This window comes from Gastrolobium bilobum, unplaced genomic scaffold (assembly GCF_033153095.1).
Source record: "Gastrolobium bilobum isolate Gb01-03AN ecotype WA unplaced genomic scaffold, APGP_CSIRO_Gbil_v1 utg6195, whole genome shotgun sequence".
Lineage (NCBI taxonomy): Eukaryota > Viridiplantae > Streptophyta > Magnoliopsida > Fabales > Fabaceae > Gastrolobium > Gastrolobium bilobum.
This window is the reverse complement of record NW_026898878.1, coordinates 155574-179410: the sequence shown is the minus strand read 5'-3', so window position 1 is coordinate 179410 and position 23837 is coordinate 155574. Positions and strand designations below refer to the sequence as shown.

The 23837-nt window shown below is 32.5% G+C and overlaps 1 protein-coding gene across 1 annotated transcript; it reads left to right on the top strand.

The window, feature by feature from the left end:
- Positions 1–15705: 15705 nt before the first annotated feature.
- Positions 15706–23837, top strand: LOC133284986 (lysine-specific demethylase JMJ31). Its single transcript, XM_061482133.1, has 15 exons — positions 15706–15859; positions 15945–16022; positions 16149–16232; positions 16323–16487; positions 16672–16740; positions 16862–16988; positions 17367–17439; positions 17681–17797; positions 19882–20001; positions 20135–20153; positions 20740–20815; positions 20943–21259; positions 21828–21943; positions 22039–22132; positions 23531–23837. Exons 1-15 carry the CDS (start codon positions 15770–15772, stop codon positions 23597–23599), a joined length of 1614 nt encoding a protein of 537 aa, XP_061338117.1. The 5' UTR covers positions 15706–15769; the 3' UTR covers positions 23600–23837.

The window sequence follows — 23837 nt, the reverse complement described above, 5'->3', positions numbered from 1 at the left end:
TTTTAGGCAAATGAAAAGTTATTCCATGGTTGGAAATATGTCAAAGTGTTATTGAAGAATACTTATAGTAATATTTTAAAATGATCTACTAATAAAAGAATTGAATTCAAGACCCTTTAAAAAACCTTTTTGAAAATAAAAATAAAAATATTGTTTGGGCGATAATTTTTTTTTAATAAGCTTTTGAAATTAAAATATATATATAAAATATTAAGTGAAATTTTATGGAAGTGAAACAAGGGATTAACCCTGTCATGAGAAATTTTATTTGTTTAAATTAGCTCCCAAAATACTTGATGTTGTAGTTTTAATGCTTCACATCTGTATAATCGATTTTGGTGGCTGAAAAAATTGAACACTTCAGGTTTCGATTTAAATAATCATTTTTAAGATTACTCCTACTGATAAAAAAAAAAAAAAACAAGTGACTTGACTTATTTCCATATACTTATACCATCCACTTGTTTTAGAAGGGAGAAAAAAAAAACTATGGTTACGAAGCTGTTAAGTGTTAACTTGTGACAATAGAACTGTGCTTAAAGTTTTATACACGATGCTGATTTGTTTTGAGACACGAGTTTTGAAACGTTCTTGGGCTGCTGAAAAATTTATGATTTTTGCAAGCAAATAGGGTAGCAAGTGTTTCGGTAAACCCTTTCTATAATATAGGAACATTGGCATAGCAAACAATTTGAGAAAAAACTACACAAGACTTAGTAAATTCCGAAACAAGCACGAAATTAAGTTGAATGCTTTAACTTTGAAGACTGAAGCACTTTTGGTTTGGTCCAATATTTTATTTTCAAGCCTCCAATCAGGGCTCCGACCTGGTCGTGGCGTAAGAGTATGTTGCGTATACCTCGTGTCACAAATCTTAATCCTTCATCATTGACACCATTATATATAGCTATTGGTGAGTCTCGTTTCATATTTTAAAGCATTGTAATGAATTGTTCAAGGCATGCTTTAGTTTTGGTTATAAGAGAAAATTTCGTCGCATTCAAACTGTTAGGCTCAAATAAATACGCAATTTTAATTGATAGCACTTGCAAATGCAGGGTTGGAATTGAGCAAAACGGGGTCCACTTTCACTTAATAAAAACCTTAAAAATTACTTGGTTGCTTTTGGAATGAAAAGATTAGAGGACTCGGTCACAAAGTTTGGTTGACATCTTAGCTTAAAGTTAAACTATACTAGCTGACCGATCAATGATTAAATAAGGCAGTTATAATAAACTTGTCCATAAGAATACATTAGATGTGAACATTGTGAGCCTCGCAAGCCTGCGAATACAAATTAATTATATTCTCAACCGGATAAGTTGGAGCAGTCAAACAACTTATGTGGAAAAAGTTTGAACAAAAGAAATGGTTGAGATGATACAATGTCATAAGAAATTGAGAGTAATGGCACAATTATATTTATTACTGTTTTAGACTTAATATTGTTGTTACTTGTTTGATTGTCATTAGATTAATTTAAAATTAGTAGTAGTTATTTTTTTTCTTTTTCAACTATTGATTTTAAATTAATTCAACAAAAAATAATAGGGGTTTGCATTCATCATGCAACATGATCACAAAAAGTTTCCTACACACACAGCATTTTGTGAGGCCTGTATTTTTTGAAGCAAAAAAAAAAAAAAAACTACGGCACAAAAAACGAATCTCTATAACATAACACAATCACTTTTCCTACAACATAACTTTTATAAAACCCTAATTAATAAGAGTACTAAGCCTAGAATAGTAATAAGTATAACATATCCCCTAAACAAATGGCTGTTATATTTAACACTATTTTAAGTTTACTACTCATTAGATTAATTTGAAATCAACGCTTGCTGTTAATTTCAAATTAATTTAATGATCACTAAACATGTAATAAGAGTGATAAATTTAAAATAATAGTAAATATAACGTTACCTGTAAACAAATACATCGTAAAATTGGTTCTCTCTCTTTTTATTATTTTACCACCGTATAGAGTTTATACGTTTGGGTCTTTGGGCTTCGATATTGGGCTATGCAATTAAAGAAACATTTGGCGAGCCCATTGGAATGGAAGTGGCCCAGAGAAGCCCGGGCCCGCACTTGTATAGACACATTCACCATTACGAAGTTCCAGTTCCACTTTGTGCAATCTGAAATCGAAAATTGGACCTGTACCCAAAAAAAAATCGACAATTGCCTACTAGCTACTTCAAATCAAAGTTAAACAAACCAAAAAGGTCTTTGAATTTGAATAGATGGAGGAGTGCATTCGAATCCGAAGATACGAAGAACTTCCCACGGCTAAAGACTTCGATTCTCTATTTGAGCCTAGAAAAATTTCCTGTTGTAAGCAAACAACACTCTTTGCCTTCTTCTGATCTTTCTGTCATAACGTGAATTTTTAAATCGAAAAAAGCTTTTTTAAGGTTGTGCAAAATAATCAAAAAAACTAATACTAAAAAAAAAAAAAAATCAAAAAACTAAATCGAATCATGAACCGAACCGCCCTTAAAATAATCGGTTTTTAAAAATCAGTTCATGAACCGAACTAATTTTTAAAACTTGTTTAAGAACCGAACTGTTTTAACCGAACTGAACCGTTTTCAAACCGAATTAAATTGATTTTTATAACTTTATTTTTAAAAGTTTTAATTTTTAATTTTTTTAAAATAGGGTCGACCCGAACTGTTTTCGAACCGAACCGAACCACTTCCGAACCGAACCAGTTTTGAACCGAACTGAACCATTTTCGAACCGAATCATTTAAACTAATTCGGTTCGGTTTTTAAAAAAATTCGGCTCGGTTCGACCCATGCTCATCCCCACGTTTCATGTGGATGCATCAAGGGTTGGAGAGCCTTCTCCCTCTAGAATCCATCGAATATGTTATTTTATGTTTATTACTCGTCAGATTAATTTTACTTGCAGGTTCCTTCTTAGCTTCTTCTCTCTGCATCGTCCATTTCGTTGTGTCTTATATTATTGCTTGGAAACTTGAAATAGCTATCTGTTGAATATGTTAATTAATTTGGTGCTATATGCTTGAAACCTAGGCACGGGTTGGCTCTTGGATGATGGTGGCTATGATCTCTCCATCCAACATCTATGATATGATAATCCAATTGGTTCATGAAGGGGCTTTTGATTGTTTTTCAAGAAAATAATAAAAGAATAAAATTGTTAAGTTCTTCTTTGTTGGTTGGCCTGCTCCTACATTTTTTTTTTCTTGCTTTTTTGATAGTGTGATGGTGCCATAGTTTTAAAACGAATTTTGGTGACATATACTTCAGGTGCCAATTATGAACAATGATGGTCAGGAGAGGGTTCAATTGGAAATCCGTATTAGTTTTGAGAGGAAAAGAAAAGAAAAGGAATAGTTTTATTAATCTTTTTCGTTTGCGAGTTTAAAAAAAAAGGAAAAAATATTTGTGATTTTAAATGACATAAAATTATGTAATTTTAAGAGAAAAACAGATACATAATAATTTTTTCTTTAAAATTTAAATTTAAAAAAAAAACAATCACTTTCTCTCCCATGATTTTCATTTTTTGTGTCTATCACTTTCCTAAAATGACATAACTTGTTTCATTTAAAATCACAAACATCAAACCCTTGAAAAAATGGAGAAAGGGAATTGGGGATTTTTTCAAAATCCTTCAAAACATTTCTTACCCTTAAAATTAAAGTTTCCCTAATTTGGGGAATTTGATGGGGAAAATATTAAAAATTATTTATCAACCCTTAGCATTAAAATGTGAAAACTACATAATTGTGAATCATTTTTAAATTTGAGACTATTATAAAAGTCTCAAATATTGACAGAATTTATCGACGGAAAAAATTGAGTCGAAAATAATGATGAAATTTCTGAAAAAATCATATTACATCGAAAATAGAGACAATTTTTTTTTTTTTCGTCGAAACTAAAGACGAAATTAGAGAGAACGATATTTTGTCATAATCAACTACATAAATTTTTGAGGAAAAAAAATTTAGTCAAAATTCTAGATAAAATCTAAATTTCGTCGAAACCTTCGACAAAAATATTTTTGTCAAACATTTTCACGAAAAATAATTTTGTTGAAAATTTTAATGAAACACATTTCCGTAAAAAAATTTGACAGACAATGATTTTGTAAAAAAAATTTACGAAAAATATTTCCGTCAAAATTTTCTACGAAAAAAATTTCCATCAAAAATTTCAACGGAACACATTTACAATGAAATTTTGACCAAAAATGTTTACGTAAAAAATTTTGACGAAAAATATTTCTGTAAAAAATTCTAACAAAATTTTTTTTTGGTCAAAACTCTTTACGAAATCTAAATTTCCTCGAATCATTTCCCTCAAAATTTTTGACAAAAAAACATATCCGTCGAAATTTTTGACAAAATAATTCCATCAAAATTTTCAATAGAACACATTTCAATCGAAATTTTATGGCGAAAAATATTTTCGTAAAATTTTTTGACGAAAAATATTTGGTAAAAAATTTTGATAGAAATTTTTCTATCAAAATTATTTACGGAATCTAAATTTCGTTGAAATTTTCGACGAAACACATTTCCATCGAAATTTTTTGTCGAATTTGACGGAATCTAATTTTCGTCAAAAGTTCGACATAAGCATTTCCTTCAAAATTTTTGACAAATTTGATTTCGTAAGAACACATTTCCATCAAATATTTTGGACGGAAAACATTTCATCAAAATTTTTGACGGAATTCTTTTTTCGTTGAAAAAATTTAAGAAATTATTTTTGTCCAAATTTTTTACGAAAACTAAATTCCGTTGAAAATTTTGACAGAAAATTTATTTATGTAAAAAATTTCGTCGCCTTCCAACGAAAAAGTATTCTGACCAAAAAATACTTTTTCGATGGAATTTTCGTCGTTTGTAACATAGAAATTTCGTCGAAAATATGATCCTTTTAAGTAGCGTGAAAAGTACATAAATAATTTTGTCAGGAATTTTTAATTTAATTTTATTTGTAAAATATAATAATTATCTTAATTTTTAAAAAAGGTTAAAATGGAAACAAATATCTCATTAACCCTCCATTTTTCTTCCTTACCATTTTTTAACTCCCAAACAAAGGAAGATAATACCCTCAAATTCTCTTCCCTTCTTTTCCCTCCCTCCTCTTTGGATCCCCTTCTTTTTCTTTCACTCCAAACTCCCAAACAAAGCCTAAAAATACCAAATGTGAGTTTAAAGTTGGTTATGACGTACCAAAATGTCATTTAGGTTCTTTAAATACCTAACCTTGATTCATTTTATATGTACTGATATATTAGGATTAGTTGCACTCTTTTGTGGGTGTTCTTGAACACTTAGGACAAAAGTTGCATACATCAACATAGTAGATTACAAGACATTACAAAACTGAATGAGACATGTTTCTTCCTTAGTCAAATGGTCATACACAATAGGAAACACAATAAATATCCTAAACCAAATACAATACAAAACACAAGGCATTACAAAATTGAATACACATGGCAGTCAAGCTTGTCTAATCCTCATTGGACATGCACGTATATTATGACCAACTTACTTGCATTACCTATATCTACTCTGACTACTTAAGGGTTGAGATTCTACCCAATCTATCTCATTCTGTATCCTTGAAGATTTTGGTCTTTCCTGTAAATTTACCAAATTTGCATTCGGGACAACGGTTGGGTCATTGCCTCATGGAATCAATAAATCATTGCTCATCGGATACCAATGTCTGACATATAAATGAGCAATGTGTGGGATTGAGAATATAGTGTCAACGTAATCATAGTGGTTCAACTTCTTTGCCTTCCACACTGCTAAGAAGTGGCTGTAAGGATATCTTTTTGCTATGAATTTCCCACGTTGACATTTGTGATTGATTAAGTCCACCTTTATTATGTCACCAGCATCATGTGTAGATTGGTTATAGGCGTCTTCAACATCAAACAATTATAAATCCCTATCATATACCCGCACACGATACGTCACTGTCAATTGGTCATTTTTTTGTATGACATCATTAACCTTCTTTGAAATTCTCATACCTTTTGTCTGTATAAACTTGATGTTCATCAAAACATTCATCCATATCAAGCTTGAAGACAGAATCCACATTACACTGCATCATGTATGTCAGCCAATTGGACAAGAATGCATACGATTTATCCCAATCGCCAAATAACTTCACAATGCCCTTCATTTTTGCCTTCATGTAAGTTATATTGTATCCATACAGACACTGCATCCTCTCTTGTATCAAAATTGGTTTTAAAGCTAGATCTTCCCTTAACATACTTATAAAAAACAAAGCAAGTTCTCAATATTTTCAATAAACATTTTTCACTAAAAAAATAACATTAACAAACCATATGCAACTGCACGTCATACAAAACATACTTATAATGGCTATACATATAACATCTGAATCCAACTGTCTCCGGGCAAGACCTTCGTTCAAGCATATGTGATCTTTACCCCACTTACTGACCACCCAAGTATTTTCATTCTTCGGTATGATTACCCTAACATACCAGGGACAACCATCTTTGTGATTTTGACACTTCACCACAAATCTATGCTCATCATTTTTTGCAACTACGACTGTACGGTGAGCCTTCATACAATGTAACTTCGCGACATGTTGCATTTAAGATTTGAAACGAAACTCCTAATAAACATGTAATGGATCCCCTAATTGCCAACCACCATGCAAATTATCGTCACCATACATCATCTTTATCTCGTCATCAGGGTGCGCCTAATTAATAAAGGAATAATGCGAGCTTTTATTCCAAAATGGCTCAATCTCAGGCCCTACATCTAAAGCATGATATTTTTGTCAGAAACAATAGCAATATGAAATGTTACATAAAAAATTAAATTTACTAACATACCACTGCTAACTGGGTCAACATGAAGTGGTGCCATAGCTGGGGAACTCAGGTTTACTGGATTCGTGTTAGCGTCAAAATCACCCTCCACGTCAGTATCTGAGGTGTCACCTAGGGGTGTAAATGGGCTGGGCTGGGCTGGGGTTTGGCCATCCTGGCCCAAGCCTACGTCAAAAAAATTTTGGCCTATCTGGTCTACTGGCCTATTAAAGGCTTTATTTGTAGGCCAAGCCCGGCCCATTTTCGAAAATAAGAAAGCCTGACATGGCCTACAGGCCTTGTAGGCCTCCCACTATATATACTAAGCAAAAAAAATAATTGTATATAGCAAAGATAGTTCCATTCATGCATGCACTAGTACTTCTCATAAGAAAAAATGACAAACAAGAAAGAGTCAACATAATACCTCAGCTCTAGAATGTATATCATAGAGGAATAGAGTCAAAGAAATGGAAAAAATAAGAAAAATACAATTATTGGATGTTGAAATAAAGTCTACAAGAGAATGTCATTCTTCTAAAAATATTTAAACCACCATCAAGACAAGGGAAAGAAGAGTATTATTGAAAGATCTTCATCAGTAACATCATAATCCAGCAAGGTACCCATTGCTCCATGGTATTAAGCTGCAACAACATGTAAAATTTGGAGACATTAGACAAGTTTTCCTTTCATAAAATAAAATAGCACAAAAAGTAAGAGATATTGATATTTGGTACTTTGTATCTTTGTCACATAAAATAAATATTATTTTATTATTTTATTTTAATAAATTAAATGGGCCAGCCTACAAGGCTATAGGCCGGGCTTGACAAAATTGGCCTATGGCCTATTTATTAAAAAAGCTTTTTTATAAGCCTAAGCCTACTCTACTTTTCTGAAAGGCTGGGCTCAATGTAGGCCGGGCCGTAGGCTGGGCTGGGCCAGCCTGGCCCATTTACACCCCTAGTGTCACCTAATGGAATAACACACTCAGATTCTCCCTCCTCATCGCTGTCCATTCCCTCATCCTCTTCTTCTCTCTCCCTCAATGTTATCTGAGTTAACCCTTGTGCAGGTGCAGATAAACTGACAACTCTGTCTTCTTGACCAAAATATTATGAAGTTCTTGTATGCATGGGTGCAGATGAAGATTGACCAGAATCAACTTTAACATATATCTTAATAAAATTTTGAAATTTCTGATAAGCAATTGCATCTATGACACATTCCATATCTTCATCATCATAGATATCGTTACTAATGTCATATATAGCATCCTTAACAACTGTAGTCTCTACCCTGCCTATCATCCAATGAATGCGTTGGCTGTCTTGTAACCCCCAATTTTTGTTGAATTCTTCCCTTAAGCTCGTTGTATGTAGTGCCCCATTTGATTTTTATCATTGTGGTTTTTCCTTCAAATTAAACACTAATGAGACCTTCAAAATGCCTTCCATCATGGTAGATAACTGTAATATACATGTTTGAACTTGAACTCATCTTTCACACGAAATTGGGACTAGGGTTCGCATTTTTTGGGTTTGGGTTTGGGTTTTACCCAAAATAAGAATATGAAGTACAATGACGTTGTTTTCACAAGATTAAGGCTTTAGAGTTGGTGGGATGAATAGTTTCTTGATGGGTTGGATTACATACGAGAAACGAGAGGAATTTTGGTGTAAAAAATGGGTATAAGTGAAATGAGACCGAGACATATACATATAGGGGTTCTGGAGTTATTTAATTGATTAAGCCACTATTGCTTAATCGATTAAACCACGGGAAATGCGTTTTGCACATGTTTGATTGTTTAATCGATTAAGCTTCATGTTTTAATCGATTAAGGAGGGGCAGATTGGTGGAGTATTTTATGTGAGGGGCAAAATAGTTATTTTTTCATTAATAAAGGGCAAAAGTGTCAAAAGCCCTTATTTTTAATCCTATACCAAAGTGACCCTTAAAAATAATCTTTTGGGTAGAACAATAGTTACACTTTTGTTACGACTAATAATATAGAATAATCCATCATTATTATCATTTAATAAACACAAAAGAAATGAAAAAGACACAATAGAAAGATTATTGGATGAGAGGTAAGGGCAATAAGTACCCATGTTAAGTGTAGGTTTGGTTGCTCCATTAATGAGATTATGACCAAACAACATCAGGTTATTTTTCGAAGACCAATTATGTCTTTTTGCGAGGGTTGTTTTATAAAATGATAAAGTTCCCACATAACACTACAGATCTTCATTTATATTTTGGTACTCACCATGGATTAAACTCTTGATTATATTATAAATAAAAGTACTTACAATACAATACAGACTTAATATAAATAAATTTAAAAGAAATTTATTACAAAAATTAAGATCAAACATGTGATTCCGTGGTAAAACTTAAAACAATTTCTTTTTCAATGTTTGTAATCAAACAATCATCAAGAAATTAATCTTCCATTCTATTTTGAAGTTTGTTCTTGATTATCTTCATTGCTTAGAAGACTCTTCCAGTAGTTATTGTAGAAATTAAAAATGTGTGTACAAATCTAATCACTCTATCAATAAGAGGGTAAATGACGGACTTTCTAGTTCTTGCTAGCCCATGACTAATGTGATTTTAAAAATATTTTTAAGATCTGACTACTAAAAAAATAGAAAATATTCATGGAAAGCACCATTGAAAATAGGAATAAAAAAAGAACAAAAGACAATGAAACAATTAAAATCGAAGGTGCATATGCAATAATAACAAAATATATTATTATTATTATTATGTTTTCTTGTTATCAATTCAGCAACCTCATGGCCTCTGCTTCCAAAAAAAAAATTAAAAAATAAAGAGAAACAAACAATAAGAATAAAAAATTACTATCATTTAGGGGTGTTAACGGGCCGAGCCAAGTCCAGCTTTAGTCTTAAAAGGCTAAGCCTGTATTTAAATGTGTCAGCCTGACCAAGCCTGTTATCTGTCATAAATATAATTATTGGCCTGTGGCCTGGTTTAGCCTCTTAGCTTGTTTAAAAAAAATAAGACAACAAAAATTTATCTAAATAAAATATACAATCAACAACACTAGTAATTCCATAAATATTTATAAATTCAGTGTTTATCCAAACAGTATAATATAGAACAAAATCATTCAAAAAGTCTATTTAACCAATAAAATGAGGTGAAATGGATTGAGGAGAAAGAGAGGGCTATTACAAGTAATATAATAAATATAAAAAAATAATAATATACTAGGCCAGCCTAAGAGGCTCTAAGGCCGAGCTTTGAATTAGAGTTTGAGGTCTTTTTATTAAACAAGCTTTTATACAAGTTCAAACCTAGCGCAAACAATCAGCCTTAGACTTGTAAGCTCGGGCCTTCACGAGCCGAGCCAAAGGCCCCTGGTTCGTTTAGCACCCTTACTATCAACTACAAAAACCTTGAGAATTGATGGTGAGCGATTAATGATTTGGAATGGATGGGACGTTGAGAAGGGGACAAAAAAGTGGCAAAGTTTGACAAAGGAAAGAAGAGCAACAATGACAAAGGAATTAGGGTTAAGAAAAATTATGTTTGGCAAGTGAGAAAATGGAAGATTACGAAAAATTAAAAAATAACAAGGTTTTATTTTATTAAAAATAAAATAAAATATTATTTATTAAAAAAAATGAACTGAGCTTGGAGACTTTGAGACCATGTCTGCTAAAATAAACTTGTAAACCATTTACATCCTGACGCAGGTAAGGGGATAGAGTTTTTTTTAGTGGTTTTTAATTTTTAATCTGAGGAGATTATTTTTTAAGACAAATAATCCACTAATATTACAAAAATGATATTTTGTATATATAATTTTTTTTTTTTATAATTTTAGGGAAGTGCGAGGGCCAACCCTGGAGCTATGGCAGGTTAAAATTCTCATCATAGAGCGCAAAAATGTATGTGTCCACATATTTCCCAAGAATCAAAGGAGTCCAAACCAATTATATAAGTTGTGCAATTATGTTCCCATTATAAGCCTTGGCATTTTCAACATTGGGTCCTACTTCAGTGCTATACCCACGAGAGGGTCATCCCTTCTCAACAACCAAAATCTCATTGTCATGTAAGTGTAATTAGGGGTGTAAATGAGTCAGACTAATTCAAGCTTTAACGGTAAGTTAAGCATCCCAAATATATTTTACTATAAGAAAATAAAAAAATAACAATAAATAAAGTAACTAGGTAATATTTAATATTTAAATAATTAAACGATAATAATATTGGAATAAATAACAATTAAAAAAAAAAGAGTAATGCATATTAAGCAAAATGGTTGAAGACGTTAACACGATAGTAAAATAAAGTCTAATACTATAAATGACCATATGTGCCATCAGTATGTACGAGTGTTGTATTCATGAAATCATAGTCGGACTCAAATGTTTTACAAAATGTGTTAAATTGATTTTTAAGAAAATAAATAAAATAAAAAGAAAGAAATAAATAATAATAAAATAAAAATTACAGGATTAATATCAGAAACAGTAACAGAGATATTTTATAGAAAGAAGCATGTGACAATTTTACGTGTCATTCATGTAGTGGTTAAATTAAATCCAGTCATCATTACTAAGGGTATATAAAAGGGAAGGCGGTGTTAGCAATACCGGGAGAAAACAAAAATTTAAGTCCAAGCACTCTGAGAATTAGTGGGGAAACGGTTGGAATAGATGATCTTTAGTGTCTTTAAAATCTCTTTAGGTCTTGTTTGGTTCAAGAGATTCTACAATTTAGCTAGGTAAATGAATTTGGCAATCTTCAAAGACTTCCTTTGGTAGACAGATTTTGCAAAGATGTCTATCTATTCTATTTGTATGGGATTTCTCCATTTGGTCCAGAAAGCAGGGCATTTGAATTGTTGAGAAAGCTATCTTGGATGTGGGTTTTGGTCGATAGCTATCTGAATTAGAGAGTGAAAAATTCAAGCTACCGAAACTACCTTGTGAAAATTCAAGCTTTGCTGGTTCAGTTGTTGGCCTTGCTTACCATTATTACCAACTTCATTGCTTCCCTTCATGTTCTGACTTGTTTCATTACCTTGATTTGATTGCTGCTTGGTCGCAGCATGCACAGCCATGGTACTTGACACCACTTTGTACATCTGATTTTGGGATCGAAGCCAAGAGAAGGGCAAACTCTTGAAAATGGTGTGAAGATTGATGCAGAGGACAAGGAGAGGGTGAGAAGAAGGGAATAAAAGTGAGAACTGAAGTGAAGGTGTCTGAGAATGAGAGAGAAACAGAGGTTATTTTTGTAATTGTCACTTATTTTCTCATTTATATTTTACCTTAAACCAAATATAGACTTTATAAATCTTACATAATTTACTCGGTAAATTTTTTTCTAACCAAACAACATTTTTTATATTTTCCTACCAAACTCACCTTCCCACCATTTCCCTATCAATTAGGTTTATCTAGTTTCTTTAGATTGCTACTGCACTTTATCTCTTAGTTACTTCTGCGGTTTTTTTACGTCGCTGTAGTATTCTCATTCTTCATCTCCAATATATGAATATCTTGCAACCTGTCTACTTATTGAAATAAAGCGAAAACAAAACATGAGAAACCATTTAATAACTGTTATAGGCATGTAATATATTTTCGCTAGAGCGGTTTATACTTTTGGGTATGAACCCAATTCAGTTTATAAGAACTTCATTGTAACAGTAATAACGTTCTTATTATTCTTTCAACTTTATCTTTTGTACTGTAGTTATTTCATTCCATTTGATGTTGGTTTAATTATTATTTTTCTTTATATAGTTCCAATTCATTTATTTATCTTCATTATATAGTTTCATTATCTTTTTTTTAGCATATTAGAAAAATATCAGTTTGATTATTTTTCTGTTATTGTTGATATTGGAGACGACTTAAATAATATATATTACTGTTGGTACTCTGATTTAATTAATTTTTTTGATAATTAAAAAGGAATAGGAAATTTCAGAATATTCTGAAATTATAATTTATTGTTGGTTTATCTTCGAAGATAAACCAATTATAATTATCCATTTTTTTATGACATTTATTTTACGTTGAAAAATAAGAAAATCTATGTTGGTTATCTTTAAGTTGTTTTATTTAAATTTGTGAGATACCCAAATGATAGTACTGTGCTGTCCAGAAATTTCTAGTATAGCCCGGTTGAGACACGCCATTACTTTGCATGTATTCAAAAAAGAGAAATTATATTATTGCTATTACTAATTAGCTGAGGTTCTTTTCTCATGGGATTTGAACTGATTAAATTTTAACATTGCGTCAAAAAAAAAACTGCATATATATATATATATATATATATATATATATATATATATATATATATATATTCAAACAACGATCTGAACACATGTGGATATTGATATAAAAATTAACATTTTTTTATTCTCAAATAAATATAGCACCCAATGGTCAAACTAAAGAAAGTGACCAAATCAAATCATGTTGTACTCAGTTGTTTTCAATATTATTCGGTAATAGAATAGCTTTGGTTTTCGGTTGATATATATAGTATTTCTTATTTATGTTTGAATTATTTAATGTAGGTTATCAGATTACAACGTTGATATATGTATGTAAGAATGATATTTTTAGTGACAGTGATCCAACATAAAAGAGGTCAGTAGACTAAATAGGGGGACGCCCTACTCTGGCCTAGAGCTCGGTCACATATTAGTCTCTCACAATTAGTGTTTTTTTTAAAGCTTCAATAATTAATAAATTAGTATTGAGATTTGTTTTGATCTATTTATCTGATCATACTTTTATCTAATATTCATTTAACATGTTTTAATAAAGGGGTATTTTCGTATAATTTTACGGCTGAAAATGTTATAGTTGGGAAACTCTCAAGATTACTGAGTATACTTCTCATATGTATATTTTATTTGTTATCTAACATTTCCAGATTAGCACGCAATGGATTGGGTGTATCTCTGTGGCACAGGATGAGAACTGCTTATCTTGATATATGAAGACCATACAGAGGCTCACATACGCCGCTACTCGTTTACTTAGCTATGTAGTGGAAGGTCACTTTTGCAGGATTTATACTTCTATTATCTTTTTGGATGTAGATATTGATGTAGGAGTATGAAAATCCTCTACCTTATATAGTGTGATAGATTTTGGGCCTGCAAGCCACTGATACTAACTGTAGTTTTGACACTATTAATCTTTATGGCCGCAGTTGATATGTATGACTTGACTTAATATATGAAGAAATTAATTAACAGCCTATTCTATTATCTTATTAGTGTAAATTATTTTAAGAAAATAAGCACCGTAACATATTCTATGAGTAAATGGTAAGTGTTACATTAGCCTAAATGAGATAAGCTTGTATAAATTATTTCAATTCTGCCTTGGCTTGTTAGTCTTATACAAGTCAAATTATAAGCTTGACTTGACTTTTTTTTCAAAAATAAAAGGTTTGGCTTGGCTTATCAAGCATACCAAATCTTCAAAAATGGCATATTGCACTCTGTAAAATATATATTATGATTATTTTATTTCTTTTATATGTTTAATTTGATGGAGTATATTTCTTTTATATGCTCGTAACAACTCAAAAATTCAACAATTTAATTATGTTGCAAGAAATCAAAAACATAAAATAGCAAGGAAAATGCTTAATTACATATATATATATATATATATATATATATGTTAATTTTATGAACGATTATTTATACTTATGCAATTACGCTAATGAATGATCTTTTGAATTAACACATTCAACTTCAATTGTGAAGTGTTTGTTAAAATATTAAACGTACTAACTCAAATATTTGCCAACTTTACATGTATAAAAACTGGAGTTAGGTACCTCATAGTGTTGATTTAAATAAAATGTTGCGATATACTTTTACGATTTGCATTAACTTTTACGAGACAAACAAACTGATTTCTCTTTTTCTCCATGCAACTAAAGGTGGCAAAGTGGGCGGCTCGGCCCAGCCCGCCACGCCCCACCATTAACCAGCCAAAAAAATGAGCAAGCCCGCCCCGCTTTTGAGAACGAGCTGAAAATTTTTTCCCGCTGGCCCGAACCCTTTTTACATTAACACGCCTCGCTATCAACCTGCCAAAAAATAAAACAGCTCGCCTTACCTCGCTTTTGAGAGTGGGCTGTAAAACTCAGCCCGCCTAGTCCCGTTTAGCGGGAGAGGCTGGTCGGCCCGCCGAGCTGAGCTCGTTTTGCTGGCCCTATGTGCAATGCACGAGTGATGTACGAGTTATATGGAAAAAGTTGGAACAAAAGAAATGGTTGAGATAATACAATGTCAAAAGAAATAAGAAATTGAGAGTATTAATAATTTTTTTAATGAAAAAATGTTTCTCCTTTTTATTTCCTACAACCTGAAAATGATGTTATTTTGGGAGTTAGAAAAAAAATAAGGATATGTTAGAAAAAAAAATTCATATCATTAATTTTACCAATATGCTTGATAATTTTTTTTATTAAATCTCAAAATGACGTCATTTTTAGATTATGAAAGATAATTTTATTTTCTGTTGTAAGAGAAATATTAATTTTTTTTTTTATAATTATCAACCGGTGTTCGAACTCTTAATAAGCTCCACTAATCTGATTTTGTGTCCTCTAAAAAATTTCGACTCTTAAGAATTGAAACATTAATTTTTTTTTTATATGAACAAATACTTGGTATTTATACTTTTTACCACCGTATACAATTTATAGTTTGGGTCTTTGGGCTTCGATATTGGGTTATGCATTTAAAGAAGCATAATTCCAGTTCCAGTTCCATTCCCATTTTGTGCAATCTGAGAGGTCGAAAATTCCCTACTAGCTAGATACTTCAAAGTTCAAACTTAAAAGGTCGGTCTTTGAATTTGAATAGATGGAGGAGTGCATTCGAATCCGAAGATATGAAGAACTTCCCACGGCTAAAGACTTCGATTCCCTGATTGAGTCTAGAAACGTTCCTGCTGTAAGTAAACAACACTCTTTGCCTTCTTCTGTTCTTTCTGCTATGTGTCGTTATAACTGAAAGGTGAATTTTCAAACCGAAAAAGGTTCTGTGTGGATGCACCAAGGGTTGGAGAGCTTTCTCCCTCTGGAATCCATCGAATGGTGGCCTTGACTACTTGCAGGTTCCTTCTTAGCTTCTTCTCTCTGCATCGTTCCATTTCTTTGTGTCTTATATTATTGATTGGAAATTTGAAATAGCTATCTGTTGAATATGTTAATTAATTTGATGCTACATTCTTGAAATCTAGGCACGGGTTGGCTCTTGCATGGTGGTGGCTATGATCTCTCAATCCGCGTCTGTATTTTATGGTGATCTTGGAAGCCATCAGAGGGTATTTACTCTCTGTGCTTTTATTTATTTATTTATTTATGGATGAGATAATGTAATTGTAAAATTGATCTTTATTTTCCTTTACTTGCAGGTACCTTTACCATTTTCTACCTTCCTTGGTTTCTGTAAGAAACGGATGCAAATGCAAAGTGAACACCACCAACACCTTGATCTTTGTCCTGCCACACAAACTCAGGACACAAAACATGCATATTTGGCCTTGGAATGTGTTCCCGAACAAATTTATTTAGCACAGGTTCAAAATCCAACATCTATGAGATGATAATCCAATTGGTTTGTTTTTGACGAAAATAATAAAAAAATAAAATTGTTAAGGTCTTCTTTGGGTGTGGCCCTGCTTCTACATTTTTTTTTCTTGCTTTTTTGATAGTGTGATGGTGCCATAGTTTTAAAACGAATTTTGGTGACATGTACTTCAGGTGCCAATTATGAACAATGATGGTCAGGAGAGGGTTCAATTGGAAACCCTAAAGGAAGACATTCAGACGGTTAGTGAATTTATCGCTGCTATTTTGTTTTGTAGTCTATATAGTTCTGCGTAATAAATTTTTCTTTCTAGTAGGTACTTTTATTCATAAAATTATAGTTTTAGCTTCTCATGTTCTGCAGCCTCCAGTTTTGGTGGCAAAAGAACTATCTTCTATAAATTTGTGGATGAACAATGCCCACGCTAGATCAAGTACTCACTATGATCCACACCACAATCTTCTTTGCGTAGTTTCTGGCCGCAAACAAGGTAAGGTATATGCCTTCCTCTTCTTGATGTATCATATTACCACCTAGCATGAAAGTTTTCCCCCCCCCCTCTGAAGTAGTGGAGTTGCTGGTTGTCAGGAATATGCTATCCATTATATTGGAAATTTCAATTCTTGTTTTGGCTTACTGATGTTTTAATCTATTTAATGCCTAAAGTAATGTGACAGTAATTAATATATAACTCCCATTAGAGTTTTGGAACTCTATTTGGTCCTCCCTGTCAACATTATGTTATGATTCTGGCAAAAATTCTTACCAGCATCTGTTACTTATTTCAAATAGTCCTCCTTTACATTCTTTTCTTCCCCCACTCCTCGATCCCCTTTCTGCCCTTCTCTAACAATCATATTCTTTGCAGTTGTTTTGTGGCCTCCTTCTGCTAGTCCCTCACTCTACCCAATGTCTATATATGGGGAGGCTTCCAATCACAGGTATGCTGAAAAATCAAACACTGAGAGGATAGATAGAGAATTACTGTATTATGGGATGCACTAACTCAATGATTGTTAGGCTCCCTATCTGTGTATTGATGTAGCATAGGGTGTAGTACTAGTCTAGTATGAGATTGATACAACTCTTACAAGCCTGGTCCATAGCGCATAACTCACTAACACATTATTATATTCTAACAGTTCTTTTTGTTCCTTTTTTCGCGTAAAATTCATGTGGCAGTTCTGTTGCTTTAGAAAATCCTGATTACTCAATTTATCCAAGGGCAGAATGCTCAATGGAGTTAGCACAAAAGGTTGTTCTTGAGGCAGGCGATGCACTTTTCATTCCTGAAGGCTGGTAAGGTCTAAAATTGAACAATGTCTTTGTGATAAGCCTTTCTCGGTTTTTCGGTAGATTATCCTCTTCTGAATTAGGGAAATGGGTTGGGGTGGTTGGTTTGGAGTGGGAAACATGGGTGTTGCGTGGCAATAGTTTAACTGGTCTGATTGTTTTCTGGCCATTCTATGCTAGATGTATGCCTGGAGCTTTCATCGTTCACACTAAGTCTTTTTTTTTTCTGTCAATGCTGACACAAAATGTCAAAAATAAACATCATAAATACATCTAAGATAGAATTTATACATTTTTGTTTAGGTTTTTCAGTGAAGGTGATTAATATGTACATTGCTTCATGCTTGTCAAATTGTAAACCTAGGTGTGCTTTGTTTTCTATTTTCTATTTGAGTATTTGTGCTCTTGTAACCACCTTTAGCTCTCTCTCTCTCTCTTTTTTTTTTTTTTTTGAAAATACAGCCATACATGCCTCATGGATCTCCACTCCTACAATTTCTGATGGGTTACTCACCCATTTCACTTCTATATCTTTACTTTGCATCATCTTTTCTTCGATTCCAAGATCATGATTCTTATCATTTTATGGTTGGAATGGATACATTCAAAAGTGCACTGTTTAATATGACATCATCCTGTTAGATCCCATTTCCATCATTTTATTCCTTGGGATAAAACTAAAACACATAGCTAAAGGTAATTGTGCCAAAAGAGTAAAGAGTGTAAAACTTTATTGAAGGATGAAAAATTTAAACATCCAGAATGCAGTTAAAAATTCTTCATTTTTTTTGTTGATCACTTGATTTTTTTTTGTTGAATAAAAGATCACTTCGATTCCAAGATCACTTCATTTTTTTTTGTTGATCACTTGATTCTTCATTTACTTAAACATATATGTTTAAGTAACATAAACGTAATTTATGTTACTTAAACATATATGTTTATTGCATTATGCTTCATTCATCACTTCATGGAACACGATCATATTTTCTTGTGATGTCTATATATTTGGTGTTTAAAATGCTATCAGCATATTTCCCTTCTTAGTTTGTATGTCCATTGGACAATCTATAATTTCTTTTGTTCTTTTACTATAATGTTAAGAGATATATAAAACCATTAATATTACCTCACCCAATACCTTAAGCTTTTGGGTTGAATTTGTTCTTTACATGGATATATAAAACCATTAATATAATCTCATCTAACAGCTTAAGCTTTTGGGTTGAATTGGTTCTTTACATGGTATATGAGTCTCGGTGTCCTGGGTTCGATCCTCGCCGTCTCACATTTTCTTTGTGGAATTTCTTAGCATAGGTAGGCTGGGCCTGATGCATCATCCATCTTTCAAGCCCAATGGACTCTCTTGTGAAGGGTCGTGTTAGAGATATATAAAACCATTAATATAACCTCACCCAACAACTTAAGCTTTTGGGTTGAATTGGTTCTTTACAAATAAACTTCTTAAATCTTGTTTGAGTCTTGTGTTAGGAATCCCCTACTTAGGAAAGTAGGTTAGAAGAAATAAGGGTGAGCCCCAATGCTCTAGTTGGGTAGGCCTAGTTAGTAATAGTAATCAGAGATAATTGATATTGTTAGATATAATAGATATAGTTACCTGACATTAATTTATATTGTTAGATATATTTGATGGTGTTACATGATATTAATTGATATTTTAAGATATAGTAGATAGCGTTGGTTGTTATTAATTGATATGGTTAAATATTGTAGTCTTGTAGACAGAGTTACTTGATGTAGATAGGGTTGCTTGTTATTAATTTATATGGTTGAATAAAGTAGATAGAGTTAATTGATTTTACGGGATATTATTTCAAGATTTGGGAGGACACTTCTCTATGTTAGCAAAAGGATAAAAGGAAACAGAGGGCAGAGACGGAGGCATGGTGAGATTAGAATTTAGTTGTGGGGAGAGACGAGGCTCTCAAAATACTGGACAGTCGATTCACTCTATTTCCCTTATCAATAAAATTTACCTTTGCTTTCTCCATAAATCTCTTAAATTCTGGTCCTGTTCTATCATCTTGTTCTCTTTATATCATTAGTTTCATTAATGTTTTTTGCTATAGGTTCCACCAGGTAGATAGTGATGATTTGACCATTGCTATTAACTTCTGGTGGAGATCCAACATAATATCTTGCATGGTGGAACACATGGATGCTTATTATTTGCGCAGAATATTGCGAAGGTATTTGTGATGATGTAGTTCTCTGTTCAAAATTTATCACTGTATAGGTGCTTATGTGATAAACTAACTTTTGAATGTTATTATTTTCTTTTAAAATATCATTTGCCCGCTGATCCAATGGATGCATTCGAAGATTGATTGACAAAGAAATGGTATGTGCTTAATTTGTATATGTCATTTACTGCACATGATATTAATAAGCCTACCTTCTTTATTTTTTTTCGTTTGTTAAGTGGTGGGAATTGGAGAATGGATACAGTGGAAATTAATATTTTAGTTTTAGTTTTTTGTTAGCTTACTTGGGAACAATCTGCATATGTATATATATAAACAATTCCCTTTTTCATAATTCTTCAGATGTGTTGCTTCTTTAAGTGCTATTCTTTAACTTCCTTTTTCTATACAGAGTATCACTTGCTGGCATAAAACTTTCAGATTTGTCCATGACTTGATAGTTATTTGTTGTTGAATTACGATTTTTAGAAAATTTTCATAGCCAAGGTTAAGGTGTAATAGTTGAGAAGGAGTACGCATTAATCTTATGAGCATTTGTCATTTTATCTCTGAAATTTTGTTTTTGATTTTGGAGAAGGGAGGGGTTTGCTATCTGTCTTTTTCTAGCCTAACAAAGTTCATTAGTGATTTAAATCATCTGGTTGTTATTGCTTTTCTCCTTTCTCTTCATAAACTAAAAGTTTTTGTAATGGGCTTCTGATATATGTATTCAATATAGGACAGGACCACCTACTGCTTAAGTTGGGGATGGGGAAAACTAGGATGTGTACATACAAGCTGCCTAGTAATGGACAAACAGGTAATTTAATTATAAGATGGCTTTGATGTAGTCATTTTCTATGATTGTCTCTTTACAAGAAAGATAAATTTCTAGCTTATCTTTTTGCCAGTGGCTGGTTAACTGATCTTTATAATCTGATTATCAGATCATGCCAATGGAAATTATAGTCAGATGTTGAAAGGGATGAATTTTAAAGTGAAGAGAATAGAAGAGGGGAACACAGTGCTTGAATTAGAACCTGCTGTAGTCCAGGTGCTTCACGAACTTGTGTCTTTGGTTCACAACAGTGTTAGTGCCAACCTGGATCAACAATCACTGTCAACTTCTATAAATGATTCTGAGCTATTAGGGAATGATAAGTGTGAGAAAATAGTGGCTACTGACTTGAAAGATGATCCAGTTGCTAAATTTCTCTGGGATGTGGAACCACAAACTCTCCAAAATGTCTTTCTTGCTATGGCGGTGAGTTTGTGTTCACCTACAAAGCTTGCAAATTTCAAAGAAGTTTGGTCTTCTTTATGGACTTCTTGGTAATTTGAACTGTGGCTTGGATATTAGAATTATGGTTAGACAAATTTATGATTGAAGTAAGGCGTTTACTACTTGATCATATTAATTAAATCCTTCCTTGCAAGTGGAATGTTACATTTGTTTTATGTTTCTCATTCTATCGGGAATGATTTCATGTGATTTTCTTCCCATGAGAATATTTTTCCTATTTGAAAGGGAACTGCTTTTCCTTCACTTCTCCGGTATTCTTTAGAAGTAATGCTTGGGTTGGATGAGATGGAGACTCTTGTTCCTCACATTAGGATAGGGGCACTATGGTCACTTCTTTCAGTTTTATATATTTTGCTTTTCATAGTTTTTGCAATTATCAATGATATTGGAGCTACTGCTACTTCTGCAACTCAAATTATATATTAATCTCATTGTTTTTCATCCATAGTTTGTAGCTATATGCTTGATAGTTTTAAGTTGTATTATATTTTTTTAATTTCAAGCATGTTGGACTATTTACTATTTTCAGCACAACTTCCCAAGAACTTTAGAGGCTCTTGTACTGCATGTACTTTCACCAGTTGGGGCTGAAGTCCTTACTCGAAAATTTGATGAGATGGATCAACAAACTCTTGAGGAAGATCGGTACTTACTGATATGTAATATCTTCATTTGTGTTTCACATGATTGTCTGTCAAGAAGATAACATCCAGTTTTTTCGGTCACTTCCGTAATTACAGGAATCGATTCTATGAGGCTTTCTACGGTGCATTTGATGACCAATCTGCAGCAATGAATTCAATTCTAAAAGGGAAGGAGTCATTGACCCAACAGGTAATTGCTGAGCCGTGCTCTAGCTTTATCTTTTGGAATTTAATGTTCTGTATTTATCCTTCTGGTATGGTTTGTTTTTTTCCTTCAAAATGTATTTCTGTACTTAGTTGGGTACTGAGTGTTGCATGTTCTGTGAGCTTCAATATTTGTAAGACCTTTTGAAGAATTTTTGCTCCATAGGAATTTGGCTAGAAAGCATGTCAAAATTTTGTATTTCCATATTGTCTTTTTGAGTCCATGAACCATCTAACAGGCTTTGAAAGCTTACTGGGGTATTACATCTGTTTCGTTGTCCACGTGGTTTATGTAATACTAGTTAGTTTAACTTGGGTGAAAAAAAGTGATGAGCAGTTGTTGATTATTTGTCTTTTTTTTTTTTTTCCCCGCTTAGTAAAATTCACCCCTTTTCTTTTCATTGCTACTATTGTGAATGCCTAGCAGTGCTTAGATTTGATTTAAGATCAAATTTTCCTCATGCTTGGAATAGTTGACCATACCCTCCCCTTTGTGATTTCCTCTTGATAATTTTACATCGGACACATTCTTGTGTATAAACATTATATTTATTGTTTTATTTGGTAGTTCATTATATGGTAAAGCTATTTGATTGTTGCAATGTGGGGCTAGACTTATCTTGGATAGACTACTGCTAAGAACACTGGGAGGCTATTCTCATTCCAGTTACGTTTGCTGCCTATCTAATTTTGAAAAATAATCGGGCATGGCAAAGAGGTCTAAATCATGCCTGTCATCTGTACTATCCATAACTGTTTAGCAATAATTGCATTATCTGAAGCTTAATATGCTTCTCATATTATATTCTTGTTATTCTAACTTTGTTTATAGCATTTGGTGCTTTATCATGTCCGTTAATATTTTTATATGCCTTACCAGAACATTTATAACATTCTTTGTATTGTGTACGTGTCATTTTCAATTGGGTTTCAAACTCATTATGATTTTCTGACCAAGCAAAATGTTTTTGATTCCCTTGGTATCGAGTGATTTAGACAACTTTGACTGCCTTGTTTCATTTTTCTGTATTTTTTTTTTCCTGAGAGGGACAGATTTCCTAAATATACGTTGATGATGACGTCTCTTCTCTTTTCAGTTGTCTCTATCCTTATCATTATTTCAATTCGTTGCCCTGCATGTGCATTGAGATTTAAGTTTCAATTTCATACATGAGGGAGAATACGCAATTGGGTTATGAGACCTTTTTAGTTCAGACAAATAGATAGTTGTTTAAATGTAAAATGTGTCAATTAAACTAATCAAAGCTAATTTTATTAGATGTTGAATAATTTGATGAATTATGGGCACAATTTTGAAGCCCATGGAATTGAAAATATTCATCTACTTTTCATTTATTTCCTTTCCTTTTCCTGAATGGTGCAGGCATTTAAGAATGTATTGGATAAATTTGTGGGAGTGAATCTGGAAAGCTTGAAGCCAGGGGTCGGATGAAATGCTAAGTGAAGTAAAGCTTATGGATGAACTGGCCAACTGGGCACCTCAATAGAATAAATTGATGCATATTTGAAACTTAGGCTTTTCTCTGTACTTTTATTTGTCAGTTTACAGTTCAGTAGATGATTAGCACGAATTTCAACAGTGTTCAGTGTTGTATAGGTAACATCAGCTGTATATACGCTATCTGTTTAATACGTTGTATTAATTAATTGAAATTCTATTCGGTTGATTC

Bases quoted from the DNA above. Each gene is read 5' to 3' on its own strand.
- LOC133284986 (XM_061482133.1), top strand. From the start codon at position 15,770: ATGGAGGAGTGCATTCGAATCCGAAGATATGAAGAACTTCCCACGGCT. The intron at 16,233-16,322 runs GTATTTACTCTC...CTTTACTTGCAG, and splicing joins ATCTTGGAAGCCATCAGAGG to GTACCTTTACCATTTTCTAC. The intron at 21,944-22,038 runs GTACTTACTGAT...CCGTAATTACAG, and splicing joins CAAACTCTTGAGGAAGATCG to GAATCGATTCTATGAGGCTT.